Source organism: Eptatretus burgeri, chromosome 5 (assembly GCF_056783735.1).
Source record: "Eptatretus burgeri isolate ZD-2024b chromosome 5, Ebu_testis_v1, whole genome shotgun sequence".
NCBI classification, from domain to species: domain Eukaryota; kingdom Metazoa; phylum Chordata; class Myxini; order Myxiniformes; family Myxinidae; genus Eptatretus; species Eptatretus burgeri.
Genome location: NC_140965.1, coordinates 35,462,350 through 35,479,164, shown reverse-complemented (window position 1 = coordinate 35,479,164; position 16,815 = coordinate 35,462,350). Strand labels below are relative to the sequence as shown.

At 44.0% G+C, this 16,815-nt stretch overlaps 1 protein-coding gene across 1 annotated transcript in view; it reads left to right on the top strand.

Annotated features, from left to right (window-relative positions):
* Positions 1-12,809, top strand: part of LOC147026220 (uncharacterized) — a 29,698-nt gene extending 16,889 nt beyond the window's left edge. Inside the window, exon 5 of the mRNA XM_085883571.1 lies at positions 538-12,809. Coding sequence (XP_085739697.1) covers positions 538-12,809 — 12,272 coding nt within the window. The remainder of the gene's footprint in view (positions 1-537) is intronic.
* The last annotated feature ends 4,006 nt before the right edge of the window (positions 12,810-16,815 follow it).

Here is a 16,815-nt window from a genome sequence, read left to right as displayed (position 1 = left end):
CACATTTTATTGTTTCCATCTTCACTGGAATTTTATGCATCATTGTTTTGACGAGACAGTATGAATCAAAATTGACGCTCCACCACACGTCTGATTTCCCTTCCTCTCGTCACTCACTGCCTTCCCTTTACCCTCCCTCCTCTCTCACCCTCCCTCCTCTCTCACCCTCCCTCCTCTCTCACCCTCCCTCCTTTCTCTTTCCCCCTTGACCTCCTTATCACCCCTGTTCTCTCTCAACCCCCCCTCTCTCAGTATTCCCGTCAGCGAAGCGACGGTGATATTTGCAAGTCAGAAATATAACATGACCCTGCCCCCCCAACCCCCCAACCCCGACATCTGGAAAGAGTAGGTGCTTCTCGTAAATGTAATGAATTTCCCAAAGCATAGCATTTTGACATGAGTGAATAAAGTTCAAACATGAATGACAAAAGGGAGGATTGAGAAATAAAAATTGCATTTGACTAAATTGTCGAGCGGATTGGGAAACTTGATGTTCGAGATCAAAGATTTGTGCAAATAAATTGTTGTATTTTGCAGCAACACAACAAACGATGTCAACAGCTGCCACATCACCAACAGAAACGAATGAAGCAAGTGAACAATTTGATGGATTTGACACCACCTTCTGTCAAGACAAAGACAACGGACAGTATGCAAATCCTGCAAACCCCACAACATTTTTCTCTTGTTTCAACGGCACCACTTACTGCATGGTTTGTCCTGCAAACCTCATCTATAATGAAGCAACTAACCGCTGTGAATGGCCTTACACACCAACCACTTCCACCACATCCACCACATCCTCACCCACAACAACCAGTCCGTGTGGAATTTTTGACACCACATTCTGCCAAAACAAAGCTGATGGACAGTATGCAAATCCCGCAAACCCCACAACGTTTTTCTCTTGTTCCAATAACATCACTTACTGCATGGTTTGTCCTGCAAACCTCGTCTATAATGAAGCAACTAACCGCTGTGAATGGCCTTACACACCAACCACTTCCACCACATCCACCACATCCTCACCCACAACAACCAGTCCGTGTGGAATTTTTGACACCACATTCTGCCAAGACAAAGCTGATGGACAGTATGCAAATCCTGAAAATCCCACAACGTTTTTCTCTTGTTCCAATAACATCACTTACTGCATGGTTTGTCCTGCAAACCTCATCTACAATGAAGCAACTAATCGCTGCGAATGGCCTTACACACCAACCACTTCCACCACGTCCTCACCCACAACAATCAGTCAGTGTGGCATTTTTGACACCACATTCTGCCAAGACAAAGCTGATGGACAGTATGCAAATCCTGAAAATCCCACAACGTTTTTCTCTTGTTCCAATAACATCACTTACTGCATGGTTTGTCCTGCAAACCTCATCTACAATGAAGCAACTAATCGCTGCGAATGGCCTTACACACCAACCACTTCCAGCACGTCCTCACCCACAACAATCAGTCAGTGTGGCATTTTTGACACCACATTCTGCAAAAACAAAGCTGATGGACAGTATGCAAATCCCGCAAACCCCACAACGTTTTTCTCTTGTTCCAATAACATCACTTACTGCATGGTTTGTCCTGCAAACCTCATCTACAATGCAGCAACTAACCGCTGTGAACAGCCTTACACACCAACCACTTCCACCACATCCACCACATCCTCACCCTCAACCACTAATCCGTGTGGAATTTTTGACACCACATTCTGCCAAGACAAAGCTGATGGACAGTATGCAAATCCTGAAAATCCCACAACGTTTTTCTCTTGTTCCAATAACATCACTTACTGCATGGTTTGTCCTGCAAACCTCATATACAATGCAGCAACTAACCGCTGTGAATGGCCGTACACACCAACCACTTCCACCACATCCACCACATCCTCACCCTCAACCACTAATCCGTGTGGAATTTTTGACACCACATTCTGCCAAGACAAAGCTGATGGACAGTATGCAAATCCCACAAACCCCACAACGTTTTTCTCTTGTTCCAATAACATCACTTACTGCATGGTTTGTCCTGCAAACCTCATCTACAATGCAGCAACTAATCGCTGCGAATGGCCGTACACACCAACCACTTCCACCACGTCCTCACCCACAACAATCAGTCAGTGTGGCATTTTTGACACCACATTCTGCCAAAACAAAGCTGATGGACAGTATGCAAATCCCGCAAACCCCACAACGTTTTTCTCTTGTTCCAATAACATCACTTACTGCATGGTTTGTCCTGCAAATCTCATCTACAATGCAGCAACTAACCGCTGTGAATGGCCTTACACACCAACCACTTCCACCACATCCACCACATCCTCACCCTCAACCACTAATCCGTGTGGAATTTTTGACACCACATTCTGCCAAGACAAAGCTGATGGACAGTATGCAAATCCTGAAAATCCCACAACGTTTTTCTCTTGTTCCAATAACATCACTTACTGCATGGTTTGTCCTGCAAACCTCGTCTATAATGAAGCAACTAACCGCTGTGAATGGCCTTACACACCAACCACTTCCACCACGTCCACCACATCCTCACCCTCAACCACTAATCCGTGTGGAATTTTTGACACCACATTCTGCCAAGACAAAGCTGATGGACAGTATGCAAATCCCGCAAACCCCACAACGTTTTTCTCTTGTTCCAATAACATCACTTACTGCATGGTTTGTCCTGCAAACCTCGTCTATAATGAAGCAACTAATCGCTGTGAATGGCCTTACACACCAAGCACTTCCACCACGTCCTCACCCACAACAATCAGTCAGTGTGGCATTTTTGACACCACATTCTGCCAAAACAAAGCTGATGGACAGTATGCAAATCCCGCAAACCCCACAACGTTTTTCTCTTGTTCCAATAACATCACTTACTGCATGGTTTGTCCTGCAAACCTCATCTACAATGAAGCAACTAATCGCTGTGAATGGCCTTACACACCAACCACTTCCAGAACATCCACCACATCCTCACCCACAACAACCAGTCCGTGTGGAATTTTTGACACCACATTCTGCCAAAACAAAGCTGATGGACAGTATGCAAATCCCGCAAACCCCACAACGTTTTTCTCTTGTTCCAATAACATCACTTACTGCATGGTTTGTCCTGCAAACCTCGTCTATAATGAAGCAACTAACCGATGTGAATGGCCTTACACACCAACCACTTCCAGAACATCCACCACATCCTCATCCACAACAACCAGTCCGTGTGGAATTTTTGACACCACATTCTGCCAAGACAAAGCTGATGGACAGTATGCAAATCCTGAAAATCCCACAACGTTTTTCTCTTGTTCCAACAACATCACTTACTGCATGGTTTGTCCTGCAAACCTCATCTACAATGAAGCAACTAATCGCTGCGAATGGCCGTACACACCAACCACTTCCACCACGTCCTCACCCACAACAATCAGTCAGTGTGGCATTTTTGACACCACATTCTGCCAAAACAAAGCTGATGGACAGTATGCAAATCCCGCAAACCCCACAACGTTTTTCTCTTGTTCCAATAACATCACTTACTGCATGGTTTGTCCTGCAAACCTCATCTACAATGAAGCAACTCACCGCTGTGAATGGCCTTACACACCAACCACTTCCAGAACATCCACCACATCCTCACCCACAACAACCAGTCCGTGTGGAATTTTTGACACCACATTCTGCCAAGACAAAGCTGATGGACAGTATGCAAATCCCGCAAACCCCACAACGTTTTTCTCTTGTTCCAATAACATCACTTACTGCATGGTTTGTCCTGCAAACCTCGTCTATAATGAAGCAACTAACCGATGTGAATGGCCTTACACACCAACCACTTCCAGAACATCCACCACATCCTCACCCACAACAACCAGTCCGTGTGGAATTTTTGACACCACATTCTGCCAAGACAAAGCTGATGGACAGTATGCAAATCCCGCAAACCCCACAACGTTTTTCTCTTGTTCCAATAACATCACTTACTGCATGGTTTGTCCTGCAAACCTCGTCTATAATGAAGCAACTAACCGATGTGAATGGCCTTACACACCAACCACTTCCAGAACATCCACCACATCCTCACCCACAACAACCAGTCCGTGTGGAATTTTTGACACCACATTCTGCCAAGACAAAGCTGATGGACAGTATGCAAATCCCGCAAACCCCACAACGTTTTTCTCTTGTTCCAATAACATCACTTACTGCATGGTTTGTCCTGCAAACCTCGTCTATAATGAAGCAACTAATCGCTGTGAATGGCCTTACACACCAACCACTTCCACCACATCCACCACATCCTCACCCTCAACCACTAATCCGTGTGGAATTTTTGACACCACATTCTGCCAAGACAAAGCTGATGGACAGTATGCAAATCCCGCAAACCCCACAACGTTTTTCTCTTGTTCCAATAACATCACTTACTGCATGGTTTGTCCTGCAAACCTCATCTACAATGCAGCAACTAACCGCTGTGAATGGCCTTACACACCAAGCACTTCCACCACGTCCTCACCCACAACAATCAGTCAGTGTGGCATTTTTGACACCACATTCTGCCAAAACAAAGCTGATGGACAGTATGCAAATCCCGCAAACCCCACAACGTTTTTCTCTTGTTCCAATAACATCACTTACTGCATGGTTTGTCCTGCAAACCTCATCTACAATGAAGCAACTAATCGCTGCGAATGGCCGTACACACCAACCACTTCCACAACGTCCTCACCCACAACAATCAGTCAGTGTGGCATTTTTGACACCACATTCTGCCAAAACAAAGCTGATGGACAGTATGCAAATCCCGCAAACCCCACAACGTTTTTCTCTTGTTCCAATAACATCACTTACTGCATGGTTTGTCCTGCAAACCTCGTCTATAATGAAGCAACTAATCGCTGTGAATGGCCTTACACACCAACCACTTCCACCACATCCTCACCCACAACAACCAGTCCGTGTGGAATTTTTGACACCACATTCTGCCAAGACAAAGCTGATGGACAGTATGCAAATCCCGCAAACCCCACAACGTTTTTCTCTTGTTCCAATAACATCACTTACTGCATGGTTTGTCCTGCAAACCTCATCTACAATGCAGCAACTAACCGCTGTGAATGGCCTTACACACCAACCACTTCCACCACATCCACCACATCTTCACCCTCAACCACTAATCCGTGTGGAATTTTTGACACCACATTCTGCCAAGACAAAGCTGATGGACAGTATGCAAATCCTGAAAATCCCACAACGTTTTTCTCTTGTTCCAACAACATCACTTACTGCATGGTTTGTCCTGCAAACCTCATCTACAATGAAGCAACTAATCGCTGCGAATGGCCGTACACACCAACCACTTCCACCACGTCCTCACCCACAACAATCAGTCAGTGTGGCATTTTTGACACCACATTCTGCCAAAACAAAGCTGATGGACAGTATGCAAATCCCGCAAACCCCACAACGTTTTTCTCTTGTTCCAATAACATCACTTACTGCATGGTTTGTCCTGCAAACCTCGTCTATAATGAAGCAACTAACCGCTGTGAATGGCCTTACACACCAACCACTTCCAGAACATCCACCACATCCTCACCCACAACAACCAGTCCGTGTGGAATTTTTGACACCACATTCTGCCAAGACAAAGCTGATGGACAGTATGCAAATCCCGCAAACCCCACAACGTTTTTCTCTTGTTCCAATAACATCACTTACTGCATGGTTTGTCCTGCAAACCTCATCTACAATGCAGCAACTCACCGCTGTGAATGGCCTTACACACCAACCACTTCCACCACATCCACCACATCTTCACCCTCAACCACTAATCCGTGTGGAATTTTTGACACCACATTCTGCCAAGACAAAGCTGATGGACAGTATGCAAATCCCGCAAACCCCACAACGTTTTTCTCTTGTTCCAATAACATCACTTACTGCATGGTTTGTCCTGCAAACCTCGTCTATAATGAAGCAACTAATCGCTGTGAATGGCCGTACACCCCAACCACTTCCACCACATCCACCACATCCTCACCCTCAACCACTAATCCGTGTGGAATTTTTGACACCACATTCTGCCAAAACAAAGCTGATGGACAGTATGCAAATCCTGCAAACCCAACAACGTTTTTCTCTTGTTCCAATAACATCACTTACTGCATGGTTTGTCCTGCAAACCTCGTCTATAATGAAGCAACTAACCGATGTGAATGGCCTTACACACCAACCACTTCCAGAACATCCACCACATCCTCACCCACAACAACCAGTCCGTGTGGAATTTTTGACACCACATTCTGCCAAGACAAAGCTGATGGACAGTATGCAAATCCCGCAAACCCCACAACGTTTTTCTCTTGTTCCAATAACATCACTTACTGCATGGTTTGTCCTGCAAACCTCATCTACAATGCAGCAACTAACCGCTGTGAATGGCCTTACACACCAACCACTTCCACCACATCCACCACATCTTCACCCTCAACCACTAATCCGTGTGGAATTTTTGACACCACATTCTGCCAAGACAAAGCTGATGGACAGTATGCAAATCCTGAAAATCCCACAACGTTTTTCTCTTGTTCCAACAACATCACTTACTGCATGGTTTGTCCTGCAAACCTCATCTACAATGAAGCAACTAATCGCTGCGAATGGCCGTACACACCAACCACTTCCAGAACATCCAGCACATCCTCACCCACAACAACCAGTCCGTGTGGAATTTTTGACACCACATTCTGCCAAGACAAAGCTGATGGACAGTATGCAAATCCCGCAAACCCCACAACGTTTTTCTCTTGTTCCAATAACATCACTTACTGCATGGTTTGTCCTGCAAACCTCGTCTATAATGAAGCAACTAATCGCTGTGAATGGCCTTACACACCAACCACTTCCACCACATCCACCACATCCTCACCCTCAACCACTAATCCGTGTGGAATTTTTGACACCACATTCTGCCAAGACAAAGCTGATGGACAGTATGCAAATCCCGCAAACCCCACAACGTTTTTCTCTTGTTCCAATAACATCACTTACTGCATGGTTTGTCCTGCAAACCTCATCTACAATGCAGCAACTAACTGCTGTGAATGGCCTTACACACCAAGCACTTCCACCACGTCCTCACCCACAACAATCAGTCAGTGTGGCATTTTTGACACCACATTCTGCCAAAACAAAGCTGATGGACAGTATGCAAATCCCGCAAACCCCACAACGTTTTTCTCTTGTTCCAATAACATCACTTACTGCATGGTTTGTCCTGCAAACCTCATCTACAATGCATCAACTAACCGCTGTGAATGGCCTTACACACCAAGCACTTCCACCACGTCCTCACCCACAACAATCAGTCAGTGTGGCATTTTTGACACCACATTCTGCCAAAACAAAGCTGATGGACAGTATGCAAATCCCGCAAACCCCACAACGTTTTTCTCTTGTTCCAATAACATCACTTACTGCATGGTTTGTCCTGCAAACCTCATCTACAATGAAGCAACTCACCGCTGTGAATGGCCTTACACACCAACCACTTCCAGAACATCCACCACATCCTCACCCACAACAACCAGTCCGTGTGGAATTTTTGACACCACATTCTGCCAAAACAAAGCTGATGGACAGTATGCAAATCCCGCAAACCCCACAACGTTTTTCTCTTGTTCCAATAACATCACTTACTGCATGGTTTGTCCTGCAAACCTCGTCTATAATGAAGCAACTAACCGATGTGAATGGCCTTACACACCAACCACTTCCAGAACATCCACCACATCCTCACCCACAACAACCAGTCCGTGTGGAATTTTTGACACCACATTCTGCCAAGACAAAGCTGATGGACAGTATGCAAATCCCGCAAACCCCACAACGTTTTTCTCTTGTTCCAATAACATCACTTACTGCATGGTTTGTCCTGCAAACCTCGTCTATAATGAAGCAACTAACCGATGTGAATGGCCTTACACACCAACCACTTCCAGAACATCCACCACATCCTCACCCACAACAACCAGTCCGTGTGGAATTTTTGACACCACATTCTGCCAAGACAAAGCTGATGGACAGTATGCAAATCCCGCAAACCCCACAACGTTTTTCTCTTGTTCCAATAACATCACTTACTGCATGGTTTGTCCTGCAAACCTCGTCTATAATGAAGCAACTAACCGATGTGAATGGCCTTACACACCAACCACTTCCAGAACATCCACCACATCCTCACCCACAACAACCAGTCCGTGTGGAATTTTTGACACCACATTCTGCCAAGACAAAGCTGATGGACAGTATGCAAATCCCGCAAACCCCACAACGTTTTTCTCTTGTTCCAATAACATCACTTACTGCATGGTTTGTCCTGCAAACCTCGTCTATAATGAAGCAACTAACCGCTGTGAATGGCCTTACACACCAACCACTTCCACCACATCCACCACATCCTCACCCTCAACCACTAATCCGTGTGGAATTTTTGACACCACATTCTGCCAAGACAAAGCTGATGGACAGTATGCAAATCCTGCAAACCCCACAACGTTTTTCTCTTGTTCCAATAACATCACTTACTGCATGGTTTGTCCTGCAAACCTCATCTATAATGAAGCAACTAATCGCTGTGAATGGCCTTACACACCAACCACTTCCACCACGTCCTCACCCACAACAACCAGTCCGTGTGGAATTTTTGACACCACATTCTGCCAAAACAAAGCTGATGGACAGTATGCAAATCCCGCAAACCCCACAACGTTTTTCTCTTGTTCCAATAACATCACTTACTGCATGGTTTGTCCTGCAAACCTCATCTACAATGCAGCAACTAATCGCTGTGAATGGCCTTACACACCAACCACTTCCACCACATCCTCACCCACAACAACCAGTCCGTGTGGAATTTTTGACACCACATTCTGCCAAGACAAAGCTGATGGACAGTATGCAAATCCCGCAAACCCCACAACGTTTTTCTCTTGTTCCAATAACATCACTTACTGCATGGTTTGTCCTGCAAACCTCATCTATAATGAAGCAACTAATCGCTGTGAATGGCCTTACACACCAACCACTTCCAGAACATCCACCACATCCTCACCCACAACAACCAGTCCGTGTGGAATTTTTGACACCACATTCTGCCAAGACAAAGCTGATGGACAGTATGCAAATCCCGCAAACCCCACAACGTTTTTCTCTTGTTCCAATAACATCACTTACTGCATGGTTTGTCCTGCAAACCTCATCTACAATGCAGCAACTCACCGCTGTGAATGGCCTTACACACCAACCACTTCCACCACATCCACCACATCTTCACCCTCAACCACTAATCCGTGTGGAATTTTTGACACCACATTCTGCCAAGACAAAGCTGATGGACAGTATGCAAATCCCGCAAACCCCACAACGTTTTTCTCTTGTTCCAATAACATCACTTACTGCATGGTTTGTCCTGCAAACCTCGTCTATAATGAAGCAACTAATCGCTGTGAATGGCCTTACACACCAACCACTTCCACCACATCCACCACATCCTCACCCTCAACCACTAATCCGTGTGGAATTTTTGACACCACATTCTGCCAAAACAAAGCTGATGGACAGTATGCAAATCCCGCAAACCCCACAACGTTTTTCTCTTGTTCCAATAACATCACTTACTGCATGGTTTGTCCTGCAAACCTCATCTACAATGAAGCAACTCACCGCTGTGAATGGCCTTACACACCAACCACTTCGACCACATCCACCACATCCTCACCCACAACAACCAGTCCGTGTGGCATTTTTGACACCACATTCTGCCAAGACAAAGCTGATGGACAGTATGCAAATCCTGAAAATCCCACAACGTTTTTCTCTTGTTCCAATAACATCACTTACTGCATGGTTTGTCCTGCAAACCTCATCTACAATGCAGCAACGAACCGCTGTGAATGGCCTTACACACCAACCACTTCCACCGCATCCACCACATCCTCACCCTCAACCACTAATCCGTGTGGAATTTTTGACACCACATTCTGCCAAGACAAAGCTGATGGACAGTATGCAAATCCTGAAAATCCCACAACGTTTTTCTCTTGTTCCAATAACATCACTTACTGCATGGTTTGTCCTGCAAACCTCGTCTATAATGAAGCAACTAATCGCTGTGAATGGCCTTACACACCAACCACTTCCACCACGTCCTCACCCACAACAATCAGTCAGTGTGGCATTTTTGACACCACATTCTGCCAAAACAAAGCTGATGGACAGTATGCAAATCCCGCCAACCCCACAACGTTTTTCTCTTGTTCCAATAACATCACTTACTGCATGGTTTGTCCTGCAAACCTCGTCTATAATGAAGCAACTAATCGCTGTGAATGGCCTTACATACCAACGACTTCCACCACATCCTCACCCACAACAACCAGTCCGTGTGGAATTTTTGACACCACATTCTGCCAAGACAAAGCTGATGGACAGTATGCAAATCCTGCAAACCCCACAACGTTTTTCTCTTGTTCCAATAACATCACTTACTGCATGGTTTGTCCTGAAAACCTCATCTACAATGAAGCAACTCACCGCTGTCAATGGCCTTACACACCAACCACTTCGACCACATCCACCACATCCTCACCCACAACCAGTCCGTGTGGCATTTTTGACACCACATTCTGCCAAGACAAAGCTGATGGGCAGTATGCAAATCCTGAAAATCCCACAACGTTTTTCTCTTGTTCCAATAACATCACTTACTGCATGGTTTGTCCTGCAAACCTCATCTACAATGAAGCAACTAATCGCTGTGAATGGCCTTACACACCAAGCACTTCCACCACGTCCTCACCCACAACAATCAGTCAGTGTGGCATTTTTGACACCACATTCTGCCAAAACAAAGCTGATGGACAGTATGCAAATCCCGCAAACCCCACAACGTTTTTCTCTTGTTCCAATAACATCACTTACTGCATGGTTTGTCCTGCAAACCTCATCTACAATGCAGCAACTAACCGCTGTGAATGGCCTTACACACCAACCACTTCCACCACATCCACCACATCCTCACCCTCAACCACTAATCCGTGTGGAATTTTTGACACCACATTCTGCCAAGACAAAGCTGATGGACAGTATGCAAATCCTGAAAATCCCACAACGTTTTTCTCTTGTTCCAATAACATCACTTACTGCATGGTTTGTCCTGCAAACCTCATCTACAATGAAGCAACTAATCGCTGTGAATGGCCTTACACACCAAGCACTTCCACCACGTCCTCACCCACAACAATCAGTCAGTGTGGCATTTTTGACACCACATTCTGCCAAAACAAAGCTGATGGACAGTATGCAAATCCCGCAAACCCCACAACGTTTTTCTCTTGTTCCAATAACATCACTTACTGCATGGTTTGTCCTGCAAACCTCATCTACAATGAAGCAACTAATCGCTGTGAATGGCCGTACACACCAACCACTTCCAGAACATCCACCACATCCTCACCCACAACAACCAGTCCGTGTGGAATTTTTGACACCACATTCTGCCAAGACAAAGCTGATGGACAGTATGCAAATCCCGCAAACCCCACAACGTTTTTCTCTTGTTCCAATAACATCACTTACTGCATGGTTTGTCCTGCAAACCTCATCTACAATGAAGCAACTAATCGCTGTGAATGGCCTTACATACCAAGCACTTCGACCACATCCACCACATCCTCACCCACAACAACCAGTCCGTGTGGCATTTTTGACACCACATTCTGCCAAGACAAAGCTGATGGACAGTATGCAAATCCTGAAAATCCCACAACGTTTTTCTCTTGTTCCAATAACATCACTTACTGCATGGTTTGTCCTGCAAACCTCATCTACAATGCAGCAACTAACCGCTGTGAATGGCCTTACACACCAACCACTTCCACCACATCCACCACATCCTCACCCTCAACCACTAATCCGTGTGGAATTTTTGACACCACATTCTGCCAAGACAAAGCTGATGGACAGTATGCAAATCCCGCAAACCCCACAACGTTTTTCTCTTGTTCCAATAACATCACTTACTGCATGGTTTGTCCTGCAAACCTCATCTACAATGAAGCAACTCACCGCTGTGAATGGCCTTACACACCAACCACTTCGACCACATCCACCACATCCTCACCCACAACAACCAGTCCGTGTGGCATTTTTGACACCACATTCTGCCAAGACAAAGCTGATGGACAGTATGCAAATCCTGAAAATCCCACAACGTTTTTCTCTTGTTCCAATAACATCACTTACTGCATGGTTTGTCCTGCAAACCTCATCTACAATGAAGCAACTCACCGCTGTGAATGGCCTTACAGACCGACCACTTCGACCACATCCACCACATCCTCACTCACAACAACCAGTCCGTGTGGCATTTTTGACACCACATTCTGCCAAGACAAAGAAGATGGACAGTATGCAAATCCTGCAAATCCCGCAACGTTTTTCTCTTGTTTCAAAGGCACCACCTACTGCATGGTTTGTCCTGCAAACCTCATCTACAATGAAGCAACTAACCGCTGTGAATGGCCTTACACAACAAGCACTTCCTCGACTTCCTCACCAATAACAACTAGTCAGTGTGGAAATTTTGACACCTCATTCTGCCAAGACAAATCTGATGGACAGTATGCAAATCCCACAAATCCCAAAACGTTTTTGTCTTGTTGCAAGGATATGACATACTGCATGGTTTGTCCTGGAACCCTCATTTACAATGAAGCATATAACCGCTGTGAATAGCCTTTCTTGCCCCACATCTACCCATACTTGCAAAACTGTTTCTCTTTCCTGTCCATCTGCATCTACGTATTTGCCTTTCTCTGCCCTTTAACTTTCCCTTTCTCACGTTGACGCCATTGCTCGGCGTGTTTATTCCACCAATTCCATCAGCTTTTTGTCGTGTTTTTGCTTTCTTCTTTCATCTTACAATATTTTCCATTTTTCCATCCACTCTTGTGCATGCTTTCACGATTTTGGTTCCCAATATATTTTCAGCACACATCTCTCATTTTTGCTCTTTATTGCAGGCTTCCTTTCTCAATATTCAAACTGTGTGGGTGTTTGTTTGAGTGTATCCTGATGTCAATGGGTTGCTTGAAGAGACCTCCACAGCTTTCGGAGCCTTGCCCAATGCAAGCTTTGCAGTCAAAAGCCTGTTTGTAAAGACCAAATGTGATGTGTACCAGGTCTGCACGCTGTCATTGCTCTTCTATGGTTCTGAATGTTGGAAATTGGTCTGAGAACATCTGTCGACATTGAACGTTTTTCAATACTTGGCACTTTGAATGTGTGTACACACAATTGTTGGCATCTCAAACAGAACCCAATGGTCAGAGTGCATAACGGAGGGAATGTTGGGGATTCCTAGAAACAATAACTGAACAATGCCTGGCGTGGCCAGGCCACCTTGTCTGCATTCTCAATCATACCACCCCAAATATAATGTCTTTAGCTCGTTGCCTCAGCCTCACTCAGTAGGCAAGCCAAGCAAACAGAGCAGAGATGTGATCCGCCAGGAATTAAAGGATGTTGGAGTGCAAGAATACAAGAGGCATGACATCGCAACCACTTCCAAAGTGACGTGATGCACAATTTGCCACATCTCTGTGAGAGAACTTCAGCAAAGTGATTTAACTGATGAGCCACCAAACCAAGCAGAGTGCAGGTCAATGTGGATGGACCTTAAGGATGAAAAATGACATAAGTAGGCTCAAGTATATCTCAGAAAGACAAAGGCCTATTAGTGATCTATGTCCAGAATGCCAGAAACGGTTTGCTAATCGTGGTGCACTTGCAGTTTGTAGGTTTGGACCATCCTAACAGTGACCATACAGAGACTTTGGAGAATTCTTCTCAATATTTGTTCTCCCTAATGGAAGTAGCATGACCATGTAATGGCAGCAACTGAACATCACAAGGTGTGTGTGTGTGTCCACATGCAAATCAACTATAATACATGACATAGGTGTGGACATGGTTACTGAGACAAATACCCTGGTCAGGCTGTGCATTGTTTACTACTTTGTTTTCCTATTCCTCTCCTTTCCCATTGTAGTTGCTTCATAATTACATTCTTGTTGTTGAGAATATTTTGCCCTCATTTTTTACAATCGACTTCTCCACTGCAATACATTTTATGAATAATTGTCACGTCTGGGTTGCACTTCATTCCATGATAATGCTTTTTTGTTTTGATTTCGGCATCCATGTCTGGCGTTTACGTTTCTTTTAGGTCATGCTCACACAGAACGTTTACACAAAGGGTCAAAAAAGGTTTTTGCACAACCTTGAAAGAATGGTCCGTACAAGTCATTCCACTGCATATCACCTGTGTTTATTGCTCAGGAAATTTTTTGAAAAGGGAAAAACTTTGACATCCCCTCTCCCCTCCTTACTCCGTATTTACATCATTATCTAGTAACGGATCATCAAATACATCAAACAGTAGTTTAACTGCAAGCCTAGCATTGTAAACATTTTCAGGCTTTTGTGCACCTCATCGAAACATGGCCCATTGATCGTTTGCTCTCACATCACCTCATTACGAACACCTCTGCCATGTAGTAACCTGATTCAGAACAGTCATTTGATGCTTCAGCAATGCGACAACACTGTTTTACCGTTTATGGATGTCTTTTCACTGCACAACATGGCGACTTACTTTTGAAAGTACCAAACGCCTCCAGATAATGCTTTGCCAACCACAATCTACACCCGTGGAAGATTCGGTGAGAGCGGCCTGTGTGCTTTTCCACAAGTTCACCTTGTAGTGTGCATTCTGACACCTGTGTGGAATGTACCTGCTATGTGGCATCACACCACTTGCTGCAGAATCAATGTGGAAACTCTTTCCTCACCAGCTAGGAATTCGTTCAGATTGCTGGCTTATGCTAATGTCAATGGGTTACAATTCTTGGACTGGTGAATTTTGAAAAAAAAAAAAAATTAAAACCATCGAATTGGACATGCCACCTGGGCATCCAGATAATGAGTTTATCGACATGTGATGCCCTGTTTTCCCTGAACGTTTTGTTCTTCTTTCCATTTTCTCACGCTTTGCCTTCCTGTTTATATTCTTATTTATTTTGATGTTTACTTTTGCTTGAATATTTTGCAAATCATTTTCCACGTCATCAGTGGTCGAGTTTGACTTTTGTGTTTTCCAGCCACCACTGTCAACTGCATATTTAATCTTATTTGTGTTCTTCTTCCTTGTCTTTATGTAAGCTCAACTCTGAGCTGGGCTGTTATAAGTTTCTTAAAAGTAAATACTTTGATCAGCAAATTATGAAAATGTTCACTTTGAAATGATGATTCCAAATAAAGTTTCAAATCTCGTTTTCTTTTCCTCCCTCCATGTTTTATCGATGATCATGAAGAGTTCCCATCCCCTGCAGTGATGGACTTTTAACAGGTTAATTGTGTTTCATTCTTAATTTCACGCATATGGAGTCAAAGCTCTGATCTACTTCTACTGTCAACTGTGAAATGGAGGTGCAACATCAGGTGGGGAAGGTTCAATTTGTTTTAAAAGAGCGCAAAATATGCTGCTTGCTAAATACAATTTGACATGACTAGCATACATGGCAAGTTGAAGGCGACAAAAAACGGGGTTGGTAGGAATCGAAAGCGGTTTTTTTTTTTAACCCTTTGCATGCTGCAGTCGCAGATTTGTGACAAGATAAAAAAAAAAATTGAAACTATTTTTAATTGTTTTAATTTTGGTTATTCGTCTAACTTGACACCTAAGTTGTGTGTTTTTTTTTGCAAATACCACTTGAAATTCAGAGCCCAATGAAAAATATAAGTTCAGCAACATAGAACCATGCAGCCATAAACAATGGAGCATGCAAAGGGTTAAAACCAAACGTGGTGAAAGCGCTGTTTGATATGTTGATTAATCAGTAATGATAAAGAGGTTCCAAGTCAGACATACAAACATACATACAGAACATTTCTCAAGCAAAGAATATTTCTGTTATGTCGCTCAACAGACGCTAAACAATGCGAGTGATTGCAGGGCACAAGTCCATTTATTCTGCAGCATGTAACGTTCACAGATTTCTGACTCCGTTAAGATGGAGTTAAGATCTCTGACTCCTGGTAACAGACTCCCTCATGTTCCACATGCCCCTCTCTCTTGCATCATCATCTTCCTCACAATCTGTCAACATCAGGAAATTCAACAACAACATATTTGGAAATAATATAACACTGAAGAAAGAACAGAACAATTTTTCTAAGTTTTATTTACTTTTTTCATTTCCCGTTGTCACCTGTGACACGTGACATGACATTTACTGCAAATAGCGTCCCCACAATAAAGAGCAGCGTTGCCTGATTTATGGCGAACAAATGGCAATGAATGCTACATGATGAACTTGAGAAATCTTGACAATAAAACTAGGAGAAACGTTTGTTCATTCACAAGCATCAAATCGCATCATTGTATCCAATTTCATTCATTTTTTTAAAAAAAATCACGGTTTGAATTTGAAACGGTAATTTGTGGACACATTGTATATGGATGAAAATGATCTGAATTGAATCCTACAATTCAATACACTCGAAATTACTGATAAATATCACAGTGTGAAGTCGAAGAGCGAATTGGAAAGCAAATAGGCCTACCGATTGATGTGTCACTCTGTGTGGAAATCCATGCGAGTGGTGCAATGGAAGCTAAATATTGCATTTTTGAAATTGTTCGTACTTTCCATCCGATACGGGTTTTAGCAACACATGA